The sequence below is a fragment of the Emys orbicularis genome, chromosome 12 (genome assembly GCF_028017835.1).
Source record: "Emys orbicularis isolate rEmyOrb1 chromosome 12, rEmyOrb1.hap1, whole genome shotgun sequence".
In the NCBI taxonomy this organism is placed as follows: domain Eukaryota; kingdom Metazoa; phylum Chordata; order Testudines; family Emydidae; genus Emys; species Emys orbicularis.
In genome coordinates, this window is record NC_088694.1 from 2,359,712 (window position 1) to 2,387,358 (window position 27,647).

At 47.4% G+C, this 27,647-nt stretch overlaps 1 protein-coding gene across 2 annotated transcripts; it reads left to right on the plus strand.

Moving 5' to 3' along the window:
- The first annotated feature begins 21,022 nt into the window (after positions 1-21,022).
- On the plus strand, positions 21,023-27,156 carry PDRG1 (p53 and DNA damage regulated 1). Of its 2 annotated transcripts, none has more exons than XM_065414692.1 (5): positions 21,023-21,128; positions 22,113-22,188; positions 23,202-23,276; positions 26,142-26,222; positions 26,611-27,156. In XM_065414692.1, the coding sequence occupies exons 1-5, from the start codon at positions 21,045-21,047 to the stop codon at positions 26,697-26,699; spliced, it is 405 nt and encodes a 134-aa protein (XP_065270764.1). In that variant the 5' UTR covers positions 21,023-21,044; the 3' UTR covers positions 26,700-27,156. The 2 variants fall into 2 exon arrangements, with proteins under 2 accessions (XP_065270764.1, XP_065270765.1); XM_065414693.1 differs by having other exon boundaries at positions 21,023-21,107.
- The last annotated feature ends 491 nt before the right edge of the window (positions 27,157-27,647 follow it).

The window sequence follows — 27,647 nt, forward strand, 5'->3', positions numbered from 1 at the left end:
GTTGGAGGAGAGGAGGAGAAAGGAGGGAGAGGGAGAGACTTCCGGAGGGAGGGAGGGGAGCGGAGAGCGATGGAGGGGGGCTGGAGGGGAGGGAAAGGGGCTGGAGGAAGGGGAGGGGGCTGGAGGAGAGGGGCAGAGGCTGGAGGAAGGGGAGCGGGCTGGAGAGAGGGGAAGGGGCTGCAGAGGAGGGGGCTGGAGGGGAGGACCCCTTCCTGGAAGCCCCCACTTCAAACCCACCTCCTCTCTTAGAGTTACCCCCACCCCCACGGCAGCAGGAGCCGGAGCCTGTCCGGATGGGACAGCCGGGCGGGGAAAGCTGGGGTCCCGCCCCACCCGGGCAGGCGGTTATTCATTCATTCCTCCTGCATCCCCCGCCCCTTCCCCTCTCATCCGTCTGGCCGCTCCCTCCTTCAGCTCTTCCCCGCCAGCCTGTCCCGGGCCGAGGGGCAGACGTCCTGGCAGGGCTGGAGGTTGGGGGCTTTGCCCATCAGCGGAACAGAGCACCCCGAGGGCTGCCCTGACCCCACCCAGGCTCACGCGCGTTTTCAGGCCCGGTTGTCATGGCTTTTAAGCCTCACCCCAAGGGCGCTGCATTTGCATGGCCGCTTCCCCCCCCCCCCCCCTGCTCCTATTGATCGCGGATCGCCTCCATCCATCCCCGGCGCGGCGAGCAGGGCGCTGCTGTGGGGAGCCGACACTCCGAGGCCCGGGGCTGGCAGGAGGCTGGGACTCGAAGCCCCTGCCCTGCTCTCTGCGTCTCCCGGATACTGCTGGTGCCTCCTCGGATTACTCCGTTCGCGGGTCCCGCTCCTGGGGCGCTCGGGTCCCGCCCCGACCCCCTGCAGCCTGGGCAGAGCGCGCTGCGCCCCGCTAGACTCTATGCGGTCCCTCCACGCCAGCCCCGGCTCAGCCTGCGGGCTACTGGGGGCGCCCCCGCTGCGGAGGGCGAGGCATGGGCCTGGGCTGTGGGGAGCCGGGCGGGTCTGAGCCAGGAAAGAACCGCTTGGGAAACCCCAGGGTCGGGGTGGGGGGACACTGCCTCTCCTGCGCTGTCAGGAAGGGGGCGCTGGGCTGGTCCAGGCTGCTCTGGGAGGAGCAGGGGAAGGGGCCAGGCCTCTGCCCCGCTGCTCTCCAAGGAAAGGACTGAGACGACCCCAGAGGCCAGGGAAGAAGGAAGAGCAGCCACCGCCCCATTTCTGCCCTTCAGCGGGGAAGCGAGGCTGAGGGCGGCCACCTCTGCTTCCCCCTTCGGGAGCAGAGGGCCAGGAGATAGGGGCCGCACCTGGCAGGGGTGTGCGGAGCATCTCCGGGGGCAGACTCCCTTGCGCCCTCCTGTCGTCTCCCCAAGGAACCTGGCACGCAGCCGCCTCCCCCCAGGTGTGCGCCTAGGGCGCGCGGGTCTCCGCTCCACATCCAGCTCGGCTCCTTCTCTTGCTTCCCCCCCGGGGGCGGCCGGCTCCTCCCGGCAAGCAGAGTTCTGTCCTGCGAGGCCGGCCGCCGGCGGAACCTCCGCTGGGCTGCTCGCAGGGCCGTGGCTGGTTCTGCTCCAGGTCCTGCCCGGAACTCTGTGCGCCTGCTTTTCCCTCTGCCCCCTCCTCTCCTCCGCAGCAACGTCCCCTCTCCTCTCACCCCACTGCTGTTAAGGGCCCGCTCCTCAGAGGGGACAGGCCTGCTTGGAGATGGCCAAATTGGGATGTAGCTCCCCGCTCCCCGCCAGCGCAGAGGATGGTGGGATCCCGTCTAGAAAGAAGGTCCGGATTCTGAAAGCTTTACTCCCCATGAATAATACTTTGCTCCCCCTAGATTCAAAGGGGCCAGTCATGAACCATGACTGCTCAATTTGAGTAGTTATCACTTCTAGTCCATGTCAACCTCTCCAGCACTGGGGGAAAGGTTGACTCCGGGGGCCTGGTGAGAGGCAGCAAGTCAAGATGGGGAACCTTTCCAGGAATCTCACACTGGGCCCATGGCCACCCTCAACCCCAAGTCTCCTATGGGGAGGTCCATGCTCAAATTCTTTGTCATGTTTTTAAAGTGCTAAATATGACTGTAGACAAAACATGGATGTTCGTTTCAATTTTTGTTTAACCCTTGGCTGAGAACCAATGTGGGGGTGTACATGTCTATACTGGAATTTGCAATGGTTAGTTAACGCACCTGAAAATACAAGAATCCAACTGGACACATACCTTCTATGTTCATTTTCCTCCTTCGCCACAGCCATCAGCTTTCCTGGACTGAGAATAGAAAGCTCACCATGGCTACACTCCATCTCCTCATTTCTTTCCCAGTTTAAAGTCACTGTGGGATGTGACAGGATTGCTGTAGATCATTTCCCTTCTGCACAAGGGTTTTATCGGGAGCCAAGCACGTGCCTTTTGACAGGGGAGGAGGAGAAAGTAGATGAAAGGAAATGGTGAGGGGCTCAGGTGAACTGATATTTTGGTTTGTAATTGAGCTGTTGGTTCATACAGGAGGAAAGTTATGGGTGGAGGAGACAGCAGAAGCAGGAGAGCTGCCTGGGGGTGGGTTTTTTAAATGAAAATACCTCCTTGATAAGGCCCCACTTAACGTGCCATATTGCAGAAATTGCAGCTTCTGCAATATTAGACTGTCACTGCAGGTTTGACAACAGGAGCCCCACCCTGTGCAGGGCTGACAGTGGAAGCCCCAGCCACCCTGGAGCTGAGAGAGGGAGCCCCCGCTCACGTGCCCAGTCCCCTATCTTCCTGTCGCCTGCAGTGCACACTGATCTGCTGCCTCCAGGGAAGCAGTGCACCTAAGTTCACTGGTTTCACCTCAGTTCAACACTCTCCTTAGTGCAAGACACGGAGACGTGTCTACAGGAAAACCAATTTTAAGTTTATTCAACAGAGCTTGAGATAGATTTTCAAATAAAAGATAGTGTAAGTTTGGAAACATAAGGTCACAAGTAAAGGAAAACATAAAATGCAATTTATAGCCTATACTTACTTTACTTTCCTGTCTAATAAGGCATTTCTCAACTAACGGTCCAGAAAGCTGGGATCCACTGCTGGTAGAGTCTCTTCTCTGTAATGGATAAAATATTGTGTCTTTTCCTCTTCTTTTATACAGTCACAGACTCTGTCTCTTACCCAGGGGGTCCCTATTCAGAGACTTTTCTTGGGGTTCATTTGTCTTTGTAAATCCACAACTCTGCACCAGGTCCAGAGAGCAAACATAGGACTGGCTCCATGCATGTCCATTGTTCTCAGTGGTGACTGAGTTAGCCTTGAGACCCCGTCTCACCTCAGGTGACAAGTTTCACATCAACAACTTTGAAAGCCAGTATCCACTATGTTACATAACTCTAAAATGATTTCCCATACAAACATCATGCACTAACCACGCCTATCAGCTAGTCTGTAGCTTTTGGCAGAGACCATACAACAACCCCCTTTGGGATGGCAGGACACAGGGATAACACACCTGGCTGGGTAAGCCTGGGGATGTCTGTGTCACAGCAGTGGCAGTGCCAAGCCGAGGAGTTAATGGCAGTAGCTGGTGAGGAGATGGAGGGTATTTCCAAGGAGGATATCAATGCCATCATAGTGTGAAAGTGCCCATGCTGCGTGTCAGGCACACTGACACTGGGTGTGAATAGTCTACAACAGAGCCCATTCTCCATTTCCCCTCCACACAAGCTGTTACCCAGGGATTCTCGCACAGACTAGCTGCCCCATTCCCCACTGCATAGGTGGCTGCATTTCAGGGATGTGAGAATGATCCCAAGATATGTAGTTTAATACTCGCTGTGGGATCCTTCAGAATAAAAGGCTCTATATAAATTCTATATTGCTGTTAGATTAATACTAAACATGACCCGGACTGACATGCATGCATCCATGGAAAGTGCCCGTGGGTGTGCAGGGAGATTGTTAGGCCTCTGAGTGTGGATGGAAATGGAGGAGGATATGCTCACCAGAGGTACGAATGCACTGGCAGTGTATATATCATCAATGTGAGTGAATACCCACAAGGGGTTGATTAGAACAAAGCGCTAGCCAAAGGTTTTTGCTCTCATGAAGAAGTTGCATACACAGAGAGGTGCCCAGAGAAGGAATCTTCACTCCCATCCCCGGTACAGACCAGGGTCAAGTCACCTACATAGCTAGCACTACTGTTAGCAAACAGGGCCTGCTGCTGCTCCTTGGCATGGGTTTTTGGCCCTCCTGATCTATGTTGTGCATAGATCCACAGGCCGCGACCCTGTTTGTGAGTGACATCACTCACTCTGAGCAGCTGCTGTGTGGATTTAACAGCAGAAATACACTGTTCTCGCTGCACCTTACCTTTGAGATTTGTCCTGGTGTCTCTGTCTGCTGAGAGCTGAATGTCCAAACGCCTGCTGGCCCTGAGTGGGTGTTGAAGGACATGGGGAGTGGGAGTGCGCCAGACAGTCGGATTCACTTTTAAAACTCTTTCTTGCACACCAGCACCGCATGAGACCAGTTTACACCATTACTACCTCTGGATCAGACTCCTACTCCATGAAATCAATGAAACTATTTGTGGAGTAACATGCTACTCAGTGTGAGTAAGAGTGGCAGAATCAGGCCCAGCGAGGCTTTGAGTGCTGCATACATTAGCATGGATAATGTGACTTAAATCCCTAACCTTGAGAAGCTCCTGACAGATCTTTTCGACAAACTACTGACTGGGGGAGGGGACTCTCTTCTCTGACTGAAAATCATTCCTCAGCCAAAAGAAAGGAGCCTTTTCACCAGCTGGTCTTTTCAAGAGCGTTGGCTCCTTCAGAGGAACGGCTCCACTTGCTCTGAATCTCCTTGAGAACCTCATTGATATGCTGAGAGAAGCGCTCTCTGATGCAGCCAGTCGGAGGCATTCGGAGGTGCACCTGTGCAGTTTGGGCTCCCAGCCCTACCAGGCTCATCATTCCCTTGGAGATGCCGGAAGGGCAGAGGCAGAGATTTGCACCTTATTCTCTGAGCGTTGCTTACAAGCGGAGGAAATGATTGCTCCTTTTGTGCATTTCTAATGCTGCAGGCAGGCCTGGGCTTAAACTAATGATGCCAGCTCTGGCCACACTGAGAAACTGTACAAAAAAATTCTCTGAACCTTTCGTTTCAGACACACTGCCAAATTTGATTATCAGGATTTAAATAGACACAGCATAGCACAAATTCCTGCTGTAACGTTCTCTTATACAGCTACTGCAGCATAGCTCTCAAACCCATTCAAAACTGTAAGAACTCTGGCTGACATGGTAGATACCTGGCTTGTAGAAGTGGTGTTAAAATGGGCAACATGAATTTATCCCCTGTATATAAGGCAAAGCTCATGATCGGTATTACTATTTCTAGAAAAAGCTCTATTATCATCTGGCTTCTTTTAAAACAGAGTGCCAACTCCAGTCAGGCTGGTAGAGTTAGGGGGTCTTAATATGTGCTGCTCAGAGAAGCGAGGACAAAGGGAGCCTATATGTGTCTACAAGCACTTGTGAGGTAACAGCATAAAAGAGGAAGGGATTATCCAAAATAGGTAACATGTATATCATGGGCAGGTAATGGCTTCAAATCAGAGAAAGGGACAGTGAATCTTGAGCACTGCGTGCAGATGTGGTCACCCCATCTCAAAAAAGATATATTGGAATTGGACAAGGTTCAGAAAAGGGCAACAAAGACTGATTAGGGGTATGGAACGGCTTCCGTATGAGAAGTGCTGAATAAAACTGGGACTTTTCAGCTTGGAAAAGAGACGACTAAGGGGGGATATGATAGAGGTCTATAAAATCATGACTGGTGTGGAGAAAGTAAACAAGGAAGTGTTATTTACTCCTCATAACACAAGAACTAGGGGTCACCAAATGAAATTAATAGCAGGTTTAAAACAAACAAAAGGAAGTATGTCTTCACACAACATGCAGTCAACCTGTGGAACTCTTACCAAAGGATGTTGTGAAGGCCAAGATGATAACAGGGTTCAAAAGAGAATTAGATAAGTTCCTGGAGGATAGGTCCATCAATGGCTATTAGCAAGGATGGACAGGGATGGTGTCCCTAGCTTCTGTTTGCCAGAAGCTGGGAATGGGCGACGGGATGGATCACTTGATGATGACCTGTTCTGTTCATTCCCTCTGGGGCATCTGGCATTGGCCACTGTTGGAAGACAGGATACTGGGCTAGATGGACCTTTGGTCTGACCCAGTGTGGCCGTTCTGATGTTCTTATGAAGTTAGACATCAGGAAAAGACTTCTAACCATGAGGCCACTTAGACAATGGAATCATTTGAGAAGGGAAGTCACTGAGGCACCAGCATAAGAGGTGTTCAAAAGGAGCCTGGATAACAGAGGTAGGAGCTGGACTAGAAGAGCCAGGAGGCCCTTATGTTCTACATCAATGGTAAAGCTGCTGTTGGATTCTCTCCTCTCCACTGCTGAGCCATTATTTCAAAAGGCTATTTCAAGCTCTGTATTCATGTCTGTTGGAAAAGACCAGACATCCGAGGATTTTATTACCCATAAGGTTTTTGTCATTGATTTGAAAACTAAAATGAACAATTAGTGTCCTTGTGAAGCAAAGGTCCATATATATTCCAGGTTGGATACTGATCCTAGTGTGTATTTTTACAATGAGGGGTTCTAGCTTCTGGGCCCCTCAAAGCAATAAGGATTGAGTAGTGCTGTAAAGCCAGAATGAAAGCTGAAGTGAGGTCATGTTAGTCAAAATCTGGCACTCTCAGGCTTCGACAGTGCAACTGATGACAGGATTTACCATGTCCAGTGGAGTGGGACAGGCCTTGGGTCCTGATTCTTCACTCTACTGCACCACTTTTATACCAGAGTAACTCTAATGAAGTCAAAAACAGTGTTCCAGAGTGGAAGCATGTCACGGACTCACAGATCGTGCCCACTCTTGGCCCCGTGCGGTCCGTGGGGGGTGCCCCTTTCAGTGAGACAGCCCTTCTCGGGGGTCCACTCTCTCTCGGGGTCAGGCCCCTCCACCTCCTGGAGCCGCACCTCTCTGAGCCTTAGCACGTCTGTCTCTGCCGTGGGCCCCCTCAGGGAGTCCACTCGCTCTGGACCCCCGGGGCCTCCACCCCCGAAGGGGTTGATGCAACCCTGTTCTCTAGACTGGAGTGACTCAGCCAGCATAAAACAGGAGGATTTATTGAGAGTTGAACACAGCACAGGAAACTCTCTGACCCTCCGGCCTGGCCTCCCTCAGCATAGCACAACCCAGTCTCTCTGTATCCAGGTGGGCTCTGCCTGCTCCCCCCTCCAGCCCAGAGCCCCCCTGCTTCCCATCTGAGATCCCCGGCCCCAAGCCCTGCCTCTGTCCATTGTCTTCTCTCCAGGTAAACAGGGCCGTAAACTGGGGCCTCCTCTCCTCGCTTCTGTCCTCTGGCTGGAACCGGCTGGTCAGGTCACTGGCTCCTCACTCTACAGGCCATTGTCCGCCCACTGGCCAGAACCGGCTGTGACTCCTGGGCTGGGTCTCCGGGTCGGGGTCTCAGGTCACCGGTCGCTGGGGTCTCCATCCTCCAGGCCATGGGCTGGGGTCCCACATTCCCTCTCCGGTCCTCTGTAACAACAAACTCCCTCTCCCCTCACCTCGTTAAACCAGTAACCCCCAGGGAAACTGAGTCTCACCCCCTCCGCATGCAAACCATTGAAACCCCACTGAAAACAAGAAAACAAACAAGAAAATCCCCCACTTCGTCACAAAGCATCAGGCTCGATTCAGTTTGGATTTAGTCAGCTCTCCTCAAACAACAACGGAAGTATTTTTCAGACTAAGTTTATCCTCAATATTTCGTTCCGAGCTAGAAAGGAAATTTGGGCCAGACAACTGACTCCTGGAACAGGGATCTAACAAACTACAGTTTCAAAATGAGTAAAGAAAAGACTGAAGCTACGTGGGTGACTCGAGCAGAAGCAAAACAGATTAATATGAGAACCGAGAGCCAGTGCCTAAATTAGGTTCCAGTTTTAAGTTCTTTGGGGGCTGGTTATTGGCAAATGGAGAAGTCGACAGAGTACTGCATGGCACAAGATAAGTGGAATGATTTATGATAAACAGATGCCCAGGTTATTTAAGGGACAGCTCTACAAAAGTATGGTAAGACCAACTCTCCTGTGTGGATCAGAGACATGGGCGACCAAAGAGCCACTTGAGAAGACTTGCAGCCGTTGAAATTAGATGCTTCAGGGCAGCAAGAGGGGAGCCATTGCTGGACCACATGTGGAATGATGTCATCAGGAGTGAGACCATGGTCTCCAGTACCAGAGAGAAGTGGCTAGAGAGGAGGCTGACATGGTGTGGGCATGGATGAAGGATGGATGAAGGGAATCCTGTCAGGGAAGCCCTTGAGACTAGCATGCACAGGAGGAGAACAAGAGGAGAGCTAAGAAAACAATGGCTAGAATGTGTATGGAAGGCTGGAGTGGATATAGAGTGAGTGTCGGACCAGCAAGCCTGGAAAAGATTGGTCCAATGGCATGACCCCCGTTAGTTGAGAAAAGGAGAACATTTCATTCCAATCTTCTGGTTCTTTCTAGCCAGCATTAAAAAAAAATCTAAGAAGTTAGATTCAGTCCTTGTTCTGGCCAACATCACTGTGGGTAAGTGCACATTTTAATTAATATTATGTTCACTTGAACCATTCTTGCTTTAGCACACACTGCTGCGGGCCAGAAATACATCTCAAGTTAACTAGAACAAATGGCCTTATGTGATTAAGATCAGTAATCTTCCAATCTATGGGTAATCTTTCTTAAGAGATTATCTGCAAACAAAAGTATGATGATTACTAGCAAGCCAGTCAGCTTGTTTTATTCATAGATTCATAGATTCATAGATTCTAGGACTGGAAGGGACCTCGAGAGGTCATCGAGTCCAGTCCCCTGCCCGCATGGCAGGACCAAATACTGTCTAGACCATCCCTGATAGACATTTGTCTAACCTACTCTTAAATATCTCCAGAGATGGAGATTCCACAACCTCCCTAGGCAATTTATTCCAGTGTTTAACCACCCTGACAGTTAGGAACTTTTTCCTAATGTCCAACCTAGACCTCCCTTGCTGCAGTTTAAGCCCATTGCCTTTGTTGCCTTTTCCCATCTTGTTTCTTGCACTACACTGGGCTGACTTCATGCCTAACATCCACATTCGTAGGTCAGAGGATAGAATGGGAGGTTCCAAGACACTGCTTGACAGAAGGATGGCCCAGTGGCTAGGATAATAGCATGAGACTCAGGAGACCCAGGTTCATTTCCCTTCTCTGCTGTGTGGGACCCTGGATGAGTCACTTGGGATATGTCTACACTGCACTCTAAACCCAGGTCCGTGAGACCCAGGCTTGTGGAATTCGTGTTTCCAAGTCCATGCTTAAGTGTCCATACAGCACTGGGTTTTACAATTGCTGGACCAGGTCTCACTGCTGTGCTAACACATACATAGGTGCCAACTCCGCGGGTGCTCTGGGGCTGGAGCGCCCATGGAAAAAAATAGTGGGTGGCCCTGCCGATCAGCTCCTCCCCCGCCCCGCCAGCACCTCCCGCCTGCCAGTGATCAGCTGTTCAGCGGCATGCAGGAAGTGCTGGGAGGAGCGGGGGCAGGAAGAGGCGGAGCAAGGGTGGGGTGCGCTCTGGAAGGGGTGGAATAGGGCAGGAAGAGGCGGGGCAGGGTGGTGCCTTGGGAGAAAGGGTGGAGGGGGGGCCTGGGGCAGAGTGGGAGTCAAGCACCCCCAGGGAAATTAGAAAGTCGGCACCTCTGAATGCATCCATGTTGCACTACACAGACCATCTGACTTAGCTCTGCAGCTTGAGCTACGTCCACACTGCAAAATGACAGGGCTTGGCCCCAAGTCACAGCAGGACGCAGGCTCTGACCCTCCCCCCAACAGGTTCATGGGTCCTTAATGCTTCCTGACCCAGCTCACACTGATTGTGTGTGGACAGAAGTGGGGCTTGGGCTCAAACCCGTGTCCCCACAGCCTGGGCTTAGTGTGCATTTAGTCTCTCAGGTCTGTTCCCCAGCTGTAACCTGGGGTGGGAATAACAGCTCTGCCCTACCGCATAAGGGTGTTGTGAGGATAAATACAGTATAGATTGTGAAGCACTAAGGTAACAGAGGCCAGATAAGCACCTACAATAGGTAGCTTCACAGTTCTCAACTTTAGCTTCCTAAAAGAATCAGAAACAGTCACTAGAAGAAATGCCCACTCTCACTGCTTCCATTCAGGAAACTGCTTCTGGGATTCTTGTTCGGTTAAAAGCGAGTGGTCAATCATGTGAATGTACCATATCAGAAGCCTACTGAACCCAGGAAGAACAGTCTGCTCTTGACTCCCCTGCCCATCCCTTCCAACTATCACACACGTCTGAAACTTTCCCTCAACACTCGCTGGGCTCTAAGCTTGCCGGGTTCCCTACACATTTAACCCCACTGCAACCCCTGGAATGAATTCAGGTGTGAATATGGCCCATCCCTGCCTGACTAGCTATCACACCCTTCTAGAACCTCTCCTCAAGGCCCCTAGGACTTCTGTGGCTTGGTGTGATCCCTGCTGCTGGAGCAGGGGTCCCCAACGCGGTGCCCGCGGGCGCCATGGCGCCCGCCGGGGCGTCTAAGTGCGCCTGCGTACTGGCCGGCGGACGAGCATCCGCCAAAATGCCGCCGACAAGCAGCGTCATCCAGAGGCGTCGCTGCTGAAATGCCGCCAATTTTCGGCGGCATTTTGGCGGCGACGCCTCTGGATGATGCTGCTTGTCGGCGACATTTCGGCGGCGACGCCTATTGACATTGCCGCTTGTCAGCGGCATTTCAGTGGCTGCTCCTCCGCCGCCACGGTCCTCCGTGGCTCGTCGTCTGGCGCCCGCCACACGAAAAAGGTTGGGGACCACTGTGTTGGAGTCTCCGTTTTTCCCCAACATAAAGTGCTAATCTTGCACATTCACAATCAGTCCCATTTTTCTTAGGGCTCCCTGCAGCATCTCAAACGCCAGCTCTTCAAAGGGCAACAACATTGGCAGCTTCTAATGACTGAATGCGAATGCAAATAACGGATCTTCTTGATTCCATTTAGGACACGTTCGGGGTCGGACGGCTTGCTAGCTCCATGGAGGAAGAGAGAGGTATTTTGCTCCAAGACCACAGGAGCTGTTTCGTTTCTTGACATAAAATGCTAACGCTATCTGGAAAGGATCCCATTTCTGAGAGTTTAGGATTCAAATGTTTTCTGCCAAACAAACCTCACAGATCAACAGCAGCTGGGACGTGCCTTGTTTTATTTCCCATTTCCTGTACTTATCATACCAAAGAGGACTGATGATTGGAGAGAGTATTCTTGGAATGCACCTGTTTATCCTCCTGGCTTCTCCCCACTCTCTCCCCCTGACCCTCAGCAATCTGTGGGTGATGGAACGGGATGACTGTAATCATGAGACACTGAGCCGGAATTGCAAGGGGAGGGGATAATGACCACTCTGGAGCTTTTTAATGTTTAAAGACTCACAAGGCGCTTTTTGAATTTTAAAATGTGCTTGATGAATTGCACAGCAGCCAGCAGCTCCTAAAAACGAACAGAAGGGGGACTGGGTGGCTCACGGGAGACAGAGACTGTCATCGCTAGAAATGGTCCAGTCTACACTTGGTATTTCTTGACACTTTGCTGATGATCTATGTGAATGGGGTTGCTTGTCCTGAGTCCGGGACAGATATCTACATAATTAAAACTACCATTACAACTGGCATTAATTGGCCTCCTTACTGGCAGTCTCAGAAGGGCCAAGGATTGAATGGGCCATGGAGGGTGACCTTCCCCCTCATCCCTAGAGTTGTCTTCCAAGTCATTGGCTGGGCGGTGTGGGGAAGTTTGCACCGGTATTGCGTCTCCCTCCCCTAGTGTCTGAAGAGAGGGTCACAGTCTCCACAGCTGTCAATGTGGCACCAGCATCAAACTCACTGCAAGGAATAAAAATGAAATTAAAATGAACAGAAATGATTTTATTTCCACTGAGCTAGGGGTAGGGTCGTTGTAATGAATCCCTTGCCTTCAACTGGAAAGACTGTACCTAAGAAGCCAAGACTGAACAGTATTCTACCGAAAGGAAGAGGAATTAAAGCGTGGACATTGACGTGGAGAACAAGAATATTCACAATGATAGTTAATGCTAAGAAATTTTGGAAGAAATGCTTCAGGGTTAAAAGAACCTGTAACTATTAGGGATTAAGATGAATCCTAATCTGGAGAATGGATCAGGGTGAGGGAGAGAGGCACGCTGAAGGATGGTTCAAGCACTAATGTAGTTAAAGATCAATGAGTCCATGTTTGAAAAACACTATTTAAATGTTAAGTTTTATTATCAATAAATAGTAATTGGTATGAAAACAAGAAAAATATTTGGGATGAACATTGAGGACAATTTGTTAACTTTGCAAACTACTAAGTGGTGGAATAGTCTCCCAAAAGAAAAAGCAGCGTCATTTGTGGCATTTAACACCAATCCTGCACTGTCTGAAGTGGGATGTATGTTTTTAGCGGAATTTATCTCTATTTTTAATGTTTCTGTGAAAGTGGCTCTATTCTGGCCATCATCTCTGGTTTCCTGTCATACCACTCCCCCGCTTCCACCAACCCCTCCCTCCCTCTGTATTCTTCTCTTCTTTGGGCATTCTTCCAAATCCCTCCTTCAAAATACATTTCAACCATGCCACCTACCTGGGATAATCCATCACTCTCATCTGTCATGTTTACCCCATGCCCATCATCACACTGTCCAAACACCTAGCATTGATAGTTCTCAGTCAATACAAAAGAAATGCTGTGCAATGGATTTATTGCTTTTCGTTCATTTTATTAGACTACAAAGATCCTCATGGCAGAGGCCCTGCATGCTGCACATTCTGTATAGCTCTAAGTGCAGTCTGTGCACAACTAATTATAATCATAGGAGCCCAGCAGAGTGGAGATAACCAGGTTGTCATAAATCAGGTGGACTAGGAAAAATGGGAAGCAAAATGCTTCTGATTTCTGAGATCCCTGCCCATTCCCACAAATGGGATTACTTAGAGCAACAGCACAGAAAGAACAGCTTGAAGGGCCTGTAGAATCCTGAATCTAGCCCCTAGTCACTCTCCCCTTGTAAGAGAAGGAGGAACACAAAATTGATCCTCAGTGGAATTTGAATATCAGTGAACTCAAACAAGCAGCAATTGCTAGTGATGTTCCAAACACTAGTACAAAGGAACAGTACGAGCATGTGAATGTAGTTCTCATTTTAAAATGTCTGAAGATTTAAATACACGTCCTATACGATGTCCTCAAGGTCCTGGCAAGTTACCAGTGTGGTCCATAGGCGCAATGGTTGGGCACCCACCTCGGACTTCTCTGTTCATTGCTAGATTTGTTGCCACTGACTCACTAAATGTCTGTAATCAGGCAACGAATGAAGCCCGGTTCCTAGTGCAGATCACTGCATCTTTCATTAATGCAGGTTCTGTATCATTGGGAGGCGCTGCCCCGTTTCACAGATAGATCCCCTTCCCCTAGGGAACTGTCAGGAGCAGATAACCAACTGAGCTCTGACAGACCAGCCTAGCTGCAGTGAATGAAATTTGATCTCATCGACTGTGTCTTCTAATGCTCTCTTTATTACATATTGTTAAAAAAAAAAAAAAAAACACAACAGCCAACCCTCTGCTATTAATGAGCCCATCTGCCTGACATGGGTGTATTGTTAGAAAGCAGCAAGAATAAGCAAAGCCCAGTGAGCACTGCTCGGGGGTGGGGAGAAAGGGGGATTATTTATGACAAAGCATAAATTATTTACAGCTGCAGAGACATGTGGAGAAGCAATTGGCTTTCATCTAAAAAGTTACTCTGTGTATGTGAGCATGAGCACAAACTAAGGCCTGATGTGGGGGGAAGCAGGGGCAAATCATGATCACGGATCATGTCCCTCCTCTTCATGTCCTCATGGATCAGCTGTAAATGACCAGTGAGTGATGTGTGTAGCCACTGATAATAGCTCTGTGGCAGAGGTGATGGCACAACAGATCGGTCCAGCTCTGGACAGAGTATTCTTGTCCTTCTGCTCAACTGAAAGAGGGTCCTTTAAAGGTAAGCGCCTAGTCTTGTCTGTGCATGTTTGCCCAGTGAATCTGAATGCGGTGGGAGCAGGGTCTTCCTTCTAAGGTTCTAGTGGGGTCTTCACTGTGTTCAAAATCATGATCTAAGTGGAGGTGCCTGGTTATACATGAGGGCAGGTTTCTGCCTATACTACAGAGGATTTTGGTGAGATGATTGTCCGGTCACACAAAGCTATGTTTCCATAGGATGCTAGAAAGTCCATCTTAGTGTGTGTGCTCTTGTCTCGCGGAAGCAAGCTGTACCCCACAATTTCTTTTTGTTCTAAATACACAAGTAGTTCTTCCTGGTAAATATTTCCATACACTGACTAGTCACAGAAGTTCCATTTAACTTCACTGATGTACCCCTTCCTAGATTACATTCACCTGCCCCCGGCTTCCTCCCTCTTACTCACATAGTTTGTCCCTCCTGTCTAATTATTTCAGATCTATAGCCTCCATTGGGGGAAATCTTATTCCCAAAAATAAAGAGCAAAATTCAGCTTTGATGTGAACAAGCACAAGCCTATTGACTCTGGTTGTGTTAAATTCACGTACCCAGCTCTGGTTTTGAAAAGCCTGAAGCAACATTGTAAGGGCCAAATAGCTGTGCTCCAAGATAAGCATCTCAATCTGCAAATCCACTTTCACAGGAGCAGGCCTTATCCACATGAGCAGTGGCACTGCCTTCAATAGGATTACTTACCTGAGTAGATGCTTGCAGGACTGGGCTCTTATACTGGCTGCTCATTCCCCCCTCAATGTCTCTGATTCCCTTTTAATTTCAGCATCAAGCCAGCTGCACCCTGCGTTCTGGATGGGAACATGAACATGCCAGAAATACTCCCTCTTCACTCTGCTTTGTGAAATCTACAACCAAGGATTCATTTCCTGGTTTTAGTCACCTTTACCTTTTACACTAAAACACTCTGTCTGAATGCTGCAGCTTTCCCTTCATTCGTCATCCTCTCTTTTCCTACCATGGATTTACTCTTACCTTTGCTCTGATGCCTCTCCCATTCTCCTCCAAAACCTGATGTTTTAGAGACCTTGAGGGCACTTCTCTCTCTACTTTCTGTACTTCCTTGTTCATTCCCATTGCCTTTTTCTGCTCCTGGGGTATTTATTGAGCTGTATGGTGCATGGAGAACACTTGGGGATACAGTAATTTACCTTCAATTCTTTCCATTTCCTCTTGTGTCCTTTTCCTCCATTGCTTTTTCTTCTCAATTTTGACCAGATCTTAATGGAGTCTCTCAGAATGTATCCTACTGAAATCACACAGTTATTCTCCTTTCTTTGGCACTCATTTCAGACCTCACTACCAGTCTGTCTAGATTCTTGTCTTCCTGGGGCAGATTACGCTCCGTTACAATGGTGTTGATGTGGCCTAAATCCACTGATTTCTGTGGAATTACTCTGCATTTACTCCAGCGTGACCAACAGCAGAATCTGGCCCGTGATTGCTACTACACCTGTACATGTCCACTCATTTCAGCTCTGTTGCTGAAAGCCCAGTCAAGAACTGCTTCCTAGAGAGTTCCCTCCTTTCCAAAATGTGCCCGGAAGACATTCTCTTGCAAGATGCCCTCAGATGTGAGACTCCATTCATTCATTCTGTTTAGTCAGACTCAGTTTGTGATGGATTTGTTGAAATCCTCCAAGGAAATTAGTCTATTCTTTCCACAACTGTCACTAGGTGTAACCAACTGTCACTTCTTGCTGCACCGAGTTCTGTAGGTTGATTGCACAATGAGTTAAGAAGAAAAATCCCATTATTTTAGATTTACTGTGTTCTCACATCCAGTGTTCAGTGTGGAAATGAGTGTCTGAAACCAGAAGGATTTCAAGCGGCCCTTTGGTATTTCATACACCACAATTAAAAAGTCATCCCTTTATCTGAATTAAAGAGAGGGGGAGATGAGTAAATGTCATCGCCACTGCGATGCCCAAACCCCAATATTACTCCTTCCGAAGAGTCTCACAATCCTTGATAATTGTTAATAATCTGCATAGGCTTCAGTCATCAGAAAATATCGCTCCACATTTCCCACCTTCCACCAAATCTTTCATACACATTTAAGACTGATTCCAACACTGATCACCATGGTTTCCAACTATTAAGCATTTTATCTCTATGAAAAGCAGCTGTTAATTATGACACTATTTCCTATCACTTAGCTACTTTTAAAATCCCTACAGGATTTGCCCCTTTACTCCATGGCTATTTATTTTCTTTAACAGCATCTTGGAAAGACCTTGGCAAATGCTTTGGAAAATCCAAGTAAACTATATCTGCCCGATTCCCCCTTCCTCCATTATTTTAATAGTTCTGCCAAAGATTTCTAGCAGGTCAGAGCAGCAATATTTACCCTTGCAGCACCTGTGCTGGTTTGACTGTATTCATTTTACATTTTTCTACATGGTGCATTATTTGGAAATTACACTCAGTTTTCCCAGCGCTGACATGAGGCTTGTTAACCTGTGATTCTCATTGTCACCCTGGCTCCTCTTTGGAAGAAGATAATCACAGTGGTGAATTTCCATTCCTCAGGTTCAGTAGCATGGTTAGGGATCGGTCACAGATCCTTAGGGCAGCCTCACGTTTTAGTTCCTTAAGAACTCTTGTGTGAATGCCATCTGGTTCTAGGGACTCCCTGCACTCAAGTTACTTGAGCTGTTCCATAATCTCTTCCTCAGAGACTTCTTGCTCTGTTCATGCCATACTATGATTTCCTGTAAAGAATGCCCTTGAGATACGAATTTCCTCATCATCTGCTTTAGGAAGGCTGCTGCAAGGAATTCATTTACCTTCTCTCCAACTGCTTCATCCCCTTTAATTACCCTACTAATTCTAGAGGGCTTGTGGACACAGGGGTACCACTGTTTGTCTGCTTTGTGCCCTTTCACCACAGTTTATTTCATAAGAACATAAGAACGGCCATACTGGGTCAGACCAAAGGTCCATCTAGCCCAGTATCCTGTCTTCCGACAGTGGCCAGTGCCAGGTGCGCCAGAGGGAATGAACGGAACAGGTAACCATCAAGTGATCCATCCCCTGTTGCCCATTCTCAGCTTCAGGCAAACAGAGGTTATGGACACCATCCCTGCCCAGCCTGGCTAATAGCCATTGATGGACCTATCCTCCATGAACTTATCTAGTTCTTTTTTGAACCCAGTTATGGTCTTGGCCTTCACAACATCCTCTGGCAAATAGTTCCACAGGTTGACTGTGCATTGTGTGAAGAAATACTTTCTTTTCTTTGTTTTAAACCTGCTGCCTATTAATTTCATTTGGTGACCTCTAGTTCTTGTGTTATGAGAAGTAGTAAACGTTGCTTATTTACTTTCTCCACACCAGTCATGATTTTATAGACTTCAATCATATCTCCCCTTAGCCGTCTCTTTTCCAAGCTGAAAAGTCCCGGTCTTCTTCATCTCTCCTCATATGGAAGCCATTCCATACCCCTAATCATTTTTGTTGCCCTTTTCTAAACCTTTTCCAATTCCAATATATCTTTTTTGAGATGGGGTGACCACATCCGCACACAGTATTCAAGATGTGGATGTACCATGGATTTATATAGAGGCAACATGATATTTTCTGTCCTATTATCTATCCCTTTCTTAATTATTCCCAGCATTCTGTTAGTTTTTTTGACTGCCGCTGCACATTGAGTGGATGTTTTCAGAGAACTACCCACAATGACTCCAAGATCTCTTTCTTGAGTGGTAACAGATAATTTAGACCCCATCATTTTATATGTATAGTTGAAATTATGTTTTCCAATGTGCATTACTTTGCATTTATCAATATTAAATTTCATCTGCCATTTTGTTGCTCAGTCACCCAGTTTTGAGAGATCCTTTTGTAGCTCTTCGCAGTCTGCCTGGGTCTTAACTATCTTGAGCAATTTTGTATCATCTGCAAATTTTGCCCCCTCACTGTTTATCCCTTTTTCCAGATCATTTACGAATATGTTGAATAGGATTGGTCCAGAACAGACCCCTGGGGGACACCACTATTTACCTCTTTCCATTCTGAAAACTGACCATTTATACCTACCCTTTGTTTCCTATCTTTTAACCAGTTACCAATCCATGAGAGGACCTTCCCTCTTATCCCATGACAGCTTACTTTGCATAAGAACCTTTGGTGAGGGACCTTGTCAAAGGCTTTCTGAAAATCTAAGTACACTATATCCATTGGAACCCCTTGGTCCACATGCTTGTTGATCCCCTCAAAGAATTCTACTAGATTGGTGAGGCATGATTTCCCTTTACTAAAACCATGTTGACTCTTCCTCAACAAATTAGGTTCATCTATATGTCTGACAATATCGTTCTTTTTTATAGTTTCAACCAGTTTGCCTGAAGGTACTGGAGTCAGGCTTACCAGCCTGTAATTGCTGGGAACACCTCTGGGGCCCTTTTTCAAAATTTGTGTCACATTAGCTATCCTCCAGTTATTTGGTACAGAAGCTGATTTAAATGATAGGTTATAGACTACAGTTAGTAGTTCTGCAATTTCACATTTGAGTTCCTTCAGAACTCTTGGGTGAATACCATCTGGTCCTAGTGACTTATTGCTATTTAATTTATCAATTTGTTCCAAAACCTCCTCTAACCATACCTCAATCTGGGATAGTTCCTCAGATCTGTCACCTAAAATGAATGGCTCAGGTTTGGGAATCTCCCTCAAATCCTCAGCCGTGAAGACCAATGCAAAGAATTCATTTAGTTTCTTCGCAATGGCCTTATCGTCCTTGAGTGCTCCTTTAGCACTTCGATCGTCCAGTAGCCCCACTGGTTGTTTAGCAGGCTTCCTGCTTCTGATGTACTTAAAAAAAATTGCTATTACTTTTTGAGTTTTTGGCTAACTGTTCCTCAAATTCTTTTTTGGACTTCCTAATTGTATTTTTACACTTCATTTGCGAGAGTTTATGCTCCTTTCTATTTTCCTCACTAGGAGTTAACTTCCACTTTTTAAAGGATGCCTTTTTGCCTCTCACTGCTGCTTTTACTTTGTTGTTTAGCCATGGTGGCTTGTTTTTGGTTCTCTTACTATGTTTTTTAATTTGGGGTACACATTTAAGTTGAGCCTCTCTTATAGTGTCTTTAAAAAGTTTCCACACAGCTTGCAGACACATTTCCCGCCCTCCCACCCAGACATATTTCCCACCCTTGCAGACACTTGTCACTACAAGAGTGGATCTTAATACTGTAAGCGATTTCCAAGCACAGCAAAAAGAAAAACCTTTAATGCAAATCAATCATTAATAGTAGTTTACATCCAAATTCTGTGAGGTTTCCTTACATATTTCGTTGGCAAAATCTTTTCACTTACGCAATCCAGAACTGGACTCCGAAGTTACATGAAGCTGCATTATTCCCAGGACTTCAGCAGCAGCTGAAGTGGTTCTTAACGCCAAGAAGAGCCTTCAATACCTTAATGACAACTGCTTAGTGACTTGGCAGGGACCAGTCTTGGAGAAGCCCTGATCCCTCACTTTTATTGCTTTTGTGCATTAAACAGATGCTTCTCATGAATTGAGTGCCCCTGTTTAATTACATTCATGGAATTAATCTTTCACGCAGCAGAGTTGCTGCTTCATCAAGAGTGGTGCTGACTCACTTCCACAAAAACCACTCCCTGTCCTGAGTTGCTAAATATTCAGCTGTCATTTCTGCAGCGAAGAAGCCCCTTATAGAATATTTTGGCAACAAAGGGGTGTCCAGGCAATGACCGAGCAGAGGCATGGAGGTGGATGCTGCCAAGTCCCTACGCCTCACCAAGTATTTGACATCATTTTTTTCTCTTATACTGCAAACAATACCGTTGCCCTTTCTCACAATTATTTCAAACTCAGAGGCTATTTACCTAAGCCATCCTCTTTTTGGCTGGAAATTCTCTAAAACATATTTGTTTAATTTCAAGTGATTTTTGCCATATAAACACGACTTCATCTTGACCTAAGATTTTTTTTCTTCTCTCTCTCACAGACACATGCACCAATGCCCCCTACAAATGTACTCAGAATGTCTCCATTCCGTTCAGCGCGTCTCCATTCTCCATAGAGAAACATTCAGTTCTTGAAACAAGGACAAAATGTAAAGAAGTCCGTTCACATATCTCAGCTGAAAGCTGAAGTTATCTGAATACTGCCGTATTCAGAATTAGAAGGAAGGATTATGCAACTGCATAGCATCTAGGAGTATCAATCATCTACAGACCTATGGGATCTGTTTTAACCAGGTGCACCACTGTGGTCTCAGAGTGGGACTTAGGGAGCAGGAAATCAGTAACCAAAGCTGACTTGGTGGTCATTAGCAATTCCATGGCACTTTTAAGTTTTGTGTCGTTAACCCCAATGCCCAGGGTCAATAATAATGTGGGTAACTGTATTCTAGCCCCCTGGAAGTTCCAACGTGGGGCAGAATTCGTTGCCAGTTCCTGCCCTAAGCTGTTATGCAGCGCCACTGCCTGCCCTTAAACAATTGCTCCCTCCCACCCCAGAGGCAGATGCATTGCAGCGGGGTGAGCCTGGCCATATGCTTTGGGATGAGGGGTCGGCGCCAGTGACGGGCAATGACACCTCCTCGGACAGAGCACAGGGGCACCGTCCACAAGGGACCCCAGCGGGAGGGGAGCCCTGGGCCACAGAGCCCCGCAGAGTGGGGGTGCCCCGGGGGGGAGCGGCCGGCAGCGGAGCCCCGGGGAGCACTAGGGGAAGGGCCCGGCAGTCCCGCCCGCTCAGCGCGGCGGGGGGCTCGGCCGAAGGGGCGCCGGGCTCCGGCTGGGGGCCCAATGGGGCCCTGGCGCCGCAGGAGCGGGCGGGCCCAGCCGAGGCCCCGGCCCCCGAGCGCCTGCGCGGCGGCGGGCCGCGGTTCCCGGCCGGGCGGGTTTGCGGGCGGACAGGCCGGGCGCCATGGCGCGGGAGCCCGCCTTCGTGCTGCGCTACCTGGCCGAGGTGGAGGAGCTGGCGGAGGAGGTGCTGGCGGGGCGGCGGCAGGTACCGCGGGCGGCCCCTTCCCGGCGGAGTCCCGGACCCGGCTGGGGGGCTGCCCCGTTCGGAGCTGAGCTGGCCCGTGTCGGGGCCCCAGGATGCCCCGGCTGCAGGGAGAATGGATGGGGTCGGGGGGTTATTTGCAAGGCCGGTAGGAAGCCCTGCGCCCCGCAGCGCAGGAGGAACCGAGCCGCAGCTTCCTGGCCTGCAGCCCCCAAAGCTCGCTCGCTCTCCGGCTCTCCCAGGGCTCTGCTGTGCGCCCCGGCCGCGGCTTGGCTTCCTGGCCTGTTCCTGCCCCTTCTCTGCCCTGGGCTGGTCCCCGTTTCCCTGTGTTCCCTCATGGAATCCTAGGACTGTCCTCTCGTCCGGCCCCTGCACTCACGGCAGGACTGAGTGTTATCTAGCCCAGGGGTAGGCAACCTATGGCACGGGTGCCGAAGGCGGCATGCGAGCTGATTTTCAGTGGCACTCACATTGCCCGGGGCCTGGCCACCGGTCCGGGGGGCTCTGCATTTTAATGTAATTTTAAATGAAGCGTCTTAAACATTTTAAAAACCTTCTTTACTTTACAGACAACAATAGTTTAGTTATAGATTATAGACTTAGAGAAAGAGACCTTCTAAAAACGTTAACATGTATTACTGGACCCCGAAACCTTAAATTAGAGTGAATAGATGAAGACTGGGCACAGCACTTCTGAAAGGTTGCTGACCCTTGATCTAGAGTGACCATCCCTGACCGGTGTTTGCCTAACCTGCTCATACCACACTCCTCCCCAAAACAATGCTCAACCAAAAAGTCCCAGTGGACTCACACCCTTTGTCCTAGGCAGGGACTTACACTTGCGGTTATGTTAATTGCAGGGTGAGTCCAGACCTATGGCTCTCAGTGGGATTTTAACTCAACCCAAAATAAGGCTTCACCCAGCTCATAACAGTTATGATTTCATCTTAGGCCAGAGAAATCTGAATGTTTGTGTTTCTTTTCCAGATTGTGGACCTGGATCTAAAGCGGAATCAGAACCGAGAAGCTCTCAGGGCTTTGCAGAAGGACCCGGACCCTTCTGGTGAGGGATCCAGTGTTATCGCTGCTATTCACATCTGTGAAACTTTCAGCTCTCTGACACGCCTGACACAAAGTTGCTGTATTATCTTTCTAATCGACACACCCTGCCTGCAAAGTGATGGAGGGCCACATTTCCAAAACGGCACATGCAGATTAAACACACAGTTGCAGCTGCGGATGTAATTGTGCAAGTTTGTGCCTCAGAGTGGAGGTAGATTTGGTGAAAGGTCAATTACAGTGCTTGACCTAGTAGAAAATTAAAGCTACTTTGTACTATGAAAAGTAAATGTGCAAAATTGTACCTTTGTTTCTCAGCTGATCTGCACCTACTGGGTACTCAGTCACATTTGCCTACTTTGTGGACTAACATAAATATTTACTCTTGGTATCACTGTGGGCTAACACAGCTAAGAGAACATGAGCTGGAAACTGTTCTGCTCTGCACTTCAGCAACAGAATTATTAACTAAGACCTGATGGCAGAATCTTTACTGGAATGGTGAAAGAACCCAGCTTTGACACAAACATCCCAATTTAGTTTTAAAGAGCTGGTAGTTAGAAGAAAATTTATAATTTATAAACTGAGCAGATTGGATTAGGAAGTTACAGACAATAAACATGGAACGATGCCATCTTTAGTCACTTCTCAGAGTAGAACTGCATGTTAAAATGGCTATCTTTACCTGATCTCTGTAGTAAATATTGTATTGTTTCAGAGTGTTGAAGCAAAGGAAGGATTTTTGGAAACCAAATGTGTATCTTTCTACTCTGGACTGAACGGGTAGAATGTTTGTGGTGACTAGGACTCACTCTTGCACAGGTTCCATGAGACTGAATCTTGCTTAATTGCTCTTAGACACACACTTAAACGATTCTGCAGACTGTTGTGGCGCACAGAGGGGTCTACAAAAGCTAGCCTGCTGGGTAGATTTTGCATTTATTTTGTACCCAGCAGGATGCAGAGGAGCATGTTTCATTATGAAAATATCTAAACAGGCTGTCTTTCTGTTTTCAGATAAAGCAATGGTTTGCTTTGGAAACATGTTTATTCAGCTTCCAAAATCAAAGACTAAGGAAATGATTCAGAAAGGTAAGCCAGATGCCAGATTTCTAAAACCTGCTTGTAAACTCTCAAGCGTCAGCCAGTATCGAACAAGTTTTTTTGCACACATACAGGTGTCTTGTGTCAGAAGTATGGTACTTGTGCTAATTTGGTTGCTAAGCCAGTCTGTCTTTACTGACTTAGAGCTTTTACATACAGAGCTTTTATTCTCACCACTGCCTAGAAGCTTAGCTCCTAGATAGCACGTCTCATCCCTAGGCCTCAGAGTGCTTTAGAGAGAAGGTTAAGTACCAGTACCTGTGTTTTACAGATTGGGAAGCTGAGGCAGTGAGAAGGGAAGTAGCTTGTCAGTGGCAGAGCAAGGAGTAGAACTGAAGTTTCCAGACACCCAGTTCAGTGCTTTACCTCATGTCAACCTGCTTTGTGAGCCATGTACCCTGCATGTACTTTCCAAAGTGCTGCACAACTTTCCTTGAGTGCAGTTCAGAGGAAGAGGCGCTTAACTTGGCTGTGAAGTGAGGTGGCCTCTGTCCATGTTGTGCTGAGGGTTTAACAGTGCAACCTTTACACTCTTTACTAAGGAATTAGGAGATTAAATGCAAAAAGCTAAATTAATATTTTAAGAGGTGGGTATAAATTGTACAGGAACAAATTAGGTCAAAGCAGTGAGGGAGTAGTGCTGATGAGGAACTTCAGAGGGACCCAGCCAAGCTAGGCAAATGGGCAGCAAAATGGCAGATGGAATTCAGTGATAAATACACATTAGAGGGAATCATTTGAACCCCTCATACATTTCACTGGGATGTAATTAACTGTCACCGCTCAGGAAGAAAACCTGGCCATCACTGGCTTTTGTTCTACAAGTCCTGTGCAGCAACTGTGAGGAAGGCAAACAGTGTTAGGATGCATAAGGAATGGGCTGGAGAATAATATGGAAAATCTCTGAATACCATTCTACAAATCAATGGGGCACCTTCCCTTTGATACTGTATGCGGTATGGGCCACCCCATAGCAAAGGGAATGCAGCAGAATTAGAGGGGCTTCCGAGATGAGTGACCAGAAAATCTCTGCTATGAAAGGAAGACGAGTTTATTCCCCACCTTGGTAGAGAGGAAAGGAAGGGCGAGAAAGGTAGATTGGGAACTTGTATTCAACTTGCCTCTATAATACGAGGAACAAAGGGGCATTCAATGAAATTGAAAGATGGCACATTTTAAAACTGGACTCAATACAACTGGGTGAAATGTTCTGGCCTGTACTCCTGGGGGGATTCTGCACCCATGCAGGGGCGCAGAATTCATATGGCCTGCATTTTTCTGTCCCCCCGCAGAAAAACGCAAAAAAAATCTGCCAGGGGACACGTGCCTCTTCCCCGGCAGCCCAGGCAGTACATCTGTTCCAGCGTGTCTGGAGCAGCCTCAGAGATTTGGGCGGGCGTGCCTGCGTAATCACCGTCGGGGGCTGGGCGTACCTGCGTGCGGGGAGAGAGAGAGAGAGAGAGAGAGAGAGACTCTGTCCCTCTCTCGTGACTGCAGCTCCCTGGTGTGTAAGGGTCAGGCTTTTTTATTCTGCAGGAGGCAGGCTAGAGGCACAAATGAAGCAGCCTGCCTGAGTTAATTGATCTTGTTCTCTGAGGCACAAATGTAGCCCCCTGACTGTGTAGTAAAGTTGTTAAAGTTGCTGTTGATGGTTAATTTATCTCATTCTCTAAGGCAGAAATGTAGCAGCATGCCTATTGTTCTTATTGTTAGTTAACTGTTCCCATTCTCCGTCAATTCCCCCGGAGCATTACAATCTGTGAAAGTTTTAAGGCCCCTACATTGCCAGAGTGATGTAAAGGAGTCTTCTTATAAATGGCAGTAAGGGAATCCTCAGCTAGGAAGATCTATGTGCTTTCTCACTTTTTGTCCTGTGCCAAAGTGGCACAATGGGGTTAGCTTACAGCTCAGGATTTATTTTACTTACCTATTAAAGAAAAAAAGACTTTGAGGGCAAATAAAACATTTACCAAGCAGTCAATAAAATGTCAGGACAATCAGATCCAAGCACTTCCCAAAGTACCCAGCCAGGTCCAGGACAATGATTTAGCAAAACTGTATGACTTTCATGTGTGAAAGTCTGAGCAATTTAAAATGACATTCTACTTTTTTTTTCCCCCTGTTTGCTGTTCTGTAATGTAATTTAAATGAAAATCCAGGCTTATTACTGGAATGCAGGGTATTGGTTACCAAGTGTTTGTAACTTAATTTTCATGTGTTTAGGAAATGCTGAATAGTTATTGTGACTTTTTTCTGTATTGTAGTTTGAATAAATTACCAAAACAATTGAAACTGGTGTGATTATATTGCATTTGAATTTTTTGGTGCAGAGTCCCCCCAGGAGTCTAGTATGCAGGAGGTCAGCCTGGAAAAGCATAATGGGCCCTTCTGTCCTTAAAATCTATGAAAGTGGGTGGGTTTAGAAGTATTAACTGTTTGTATTGTGGTTGTGCCCAGAGGCCCTGATCATTAGTTACTGTACAGTCCCACCCAAACAGCTTATGGTTACTTTTAAGAAACCTCTGGTTTGGCTCCCAGTATTGGCATGGCCTATCTTTTCTGACAGGTTGTAATGCAGTTACAAATGAGCTTGTTTGGGCTCCAGAACCTTGTTCCTCTCACCATTCATTATACTGAGCTGGAAGGGAATGTCTGGCAGGAGCATATTCTGTAGAAAGAGAACTGTATACCTACTTTTTTCTATATGACAAAACAAATGCAGCAAGTTCAGTGAGAGTGAGAATCCAAGGAATAGGCAGCAGGAAGAGTTCCCCTTCACTCAGAGTTGATGTTGCCTTAACTCGCTGTACTCCAGGATGCTTCATTATCACCATCTGATCACTATCTTCTCAGATCAGGAGCACTTGGACGAGGAAATAAACCAACTTCGGAAAGAGCTGAGAGTGAAGGTCAACCGTCTCTTTGAAGCTCAAGGTATTTGAAAAGGGTCAGGAAACATTTGATTGGGAGCACAAATCAGGTGAGGGGTGGAGGGAAGAGGTCCAAAAATACATGAACTATATTCGGAGAATAACTCCCCTCCATTCTCTTTACAGTAAAAGCCCCATATTTGCCCAGTTTTGTGGGCATGTGCCTGGGACTGTTCTGTTGCAGACCCCACTGTGCACCACTAACGTGTTGTTAGTTGTTTCCAGTGGCTGGTAGTTCAGTCAGTGATGACTGTGGGAACAAATCTGCAGCCAGATACAGCAGTGTCTTCTCCAGACTACTTGTACTGGCAGTTGTTTAGAGAACTCTTTCACCAGGCGCCAGTGAGCATGCTTTTTAACAATATCTTTATTTCCTGCCTGTTCTTCCTCAGGTAAACCTGAGCTGAAAGGATTTAACTTGAACTCCATGACCCATGAGGAAATGAGAGTAATCAATCAGATACTGGAAGGACGAAACTAGACCATCGTGGCGACTTCAACGTTGCTGATAAGGTGCATTCAGACTGTCACTCACAGTGCAAAATCTGTGGACAATCTCCAGATTTCTTGTGAAGACATATTTACTCTCTTGAGTGGTACATTTCCTAAGAAGCATTTGGCTTCTGAAATCTTTTCACAGTAGGAATTATTCGGCTCCAGTGTTGGTCGTGGATTAGACACTGCAACTTGCAGAGACAAGTGCTAGAACACTGGCCCTTTTAGTTATTTGACAGCCTGCCATCCCTGGGGTGGGAGTGGGATTATTAGAATCAGAGGAGCAGGACATTCCTAACTGCATCTCTTTTATGTATGAACTTCTGTAACTTCACTCCACAGCTAGTGCATTCTATTGGCAGGAAAAGGAGTAGGAGGAAAAGAACTGTGAATCCATAGTGTCTTCAAAGAATAAATAAAGAAACTTTGAGTTGTGTAAGTTTGTGGTGGTGGAAGAATTGTGAATCAATTAAACTGTACACTTAAAAAAAACCTCAGGAATTTCCCTAAGCATACAATAGATACTTGAGTGCCTGCTAATCTGAAGGGCATACTTCTGAGCTAGTATCCTATGTCTAAACTTGTAAGAAGAGATTTGGAAGAAGTGGGATTGTTTGCATTAGGGAAGGGGACAGAAGTATGCAAACCAGTGAATGGTCTAGAGAAGAGAGATTAGGTGTCTGTACTTATCCTGTCTCGATACAAGAACAAGGGGCTATTCAATGAAATTGATAAATGATTAATTCAAAACTGATATAAAGGAGGAAATACTTTTCACACAATTAGCCCATGGAATCCATTGCTACAATATACCATTGAGGCTAACAGCAGGATTCAAAAAAGGATTAAATACTGGTGGATAACAAGACTCGCCAGAGCTATAGTAGTGTTTTAAAAAATTACACCCTTGTGTTTCAGACAAATTCTAACTACA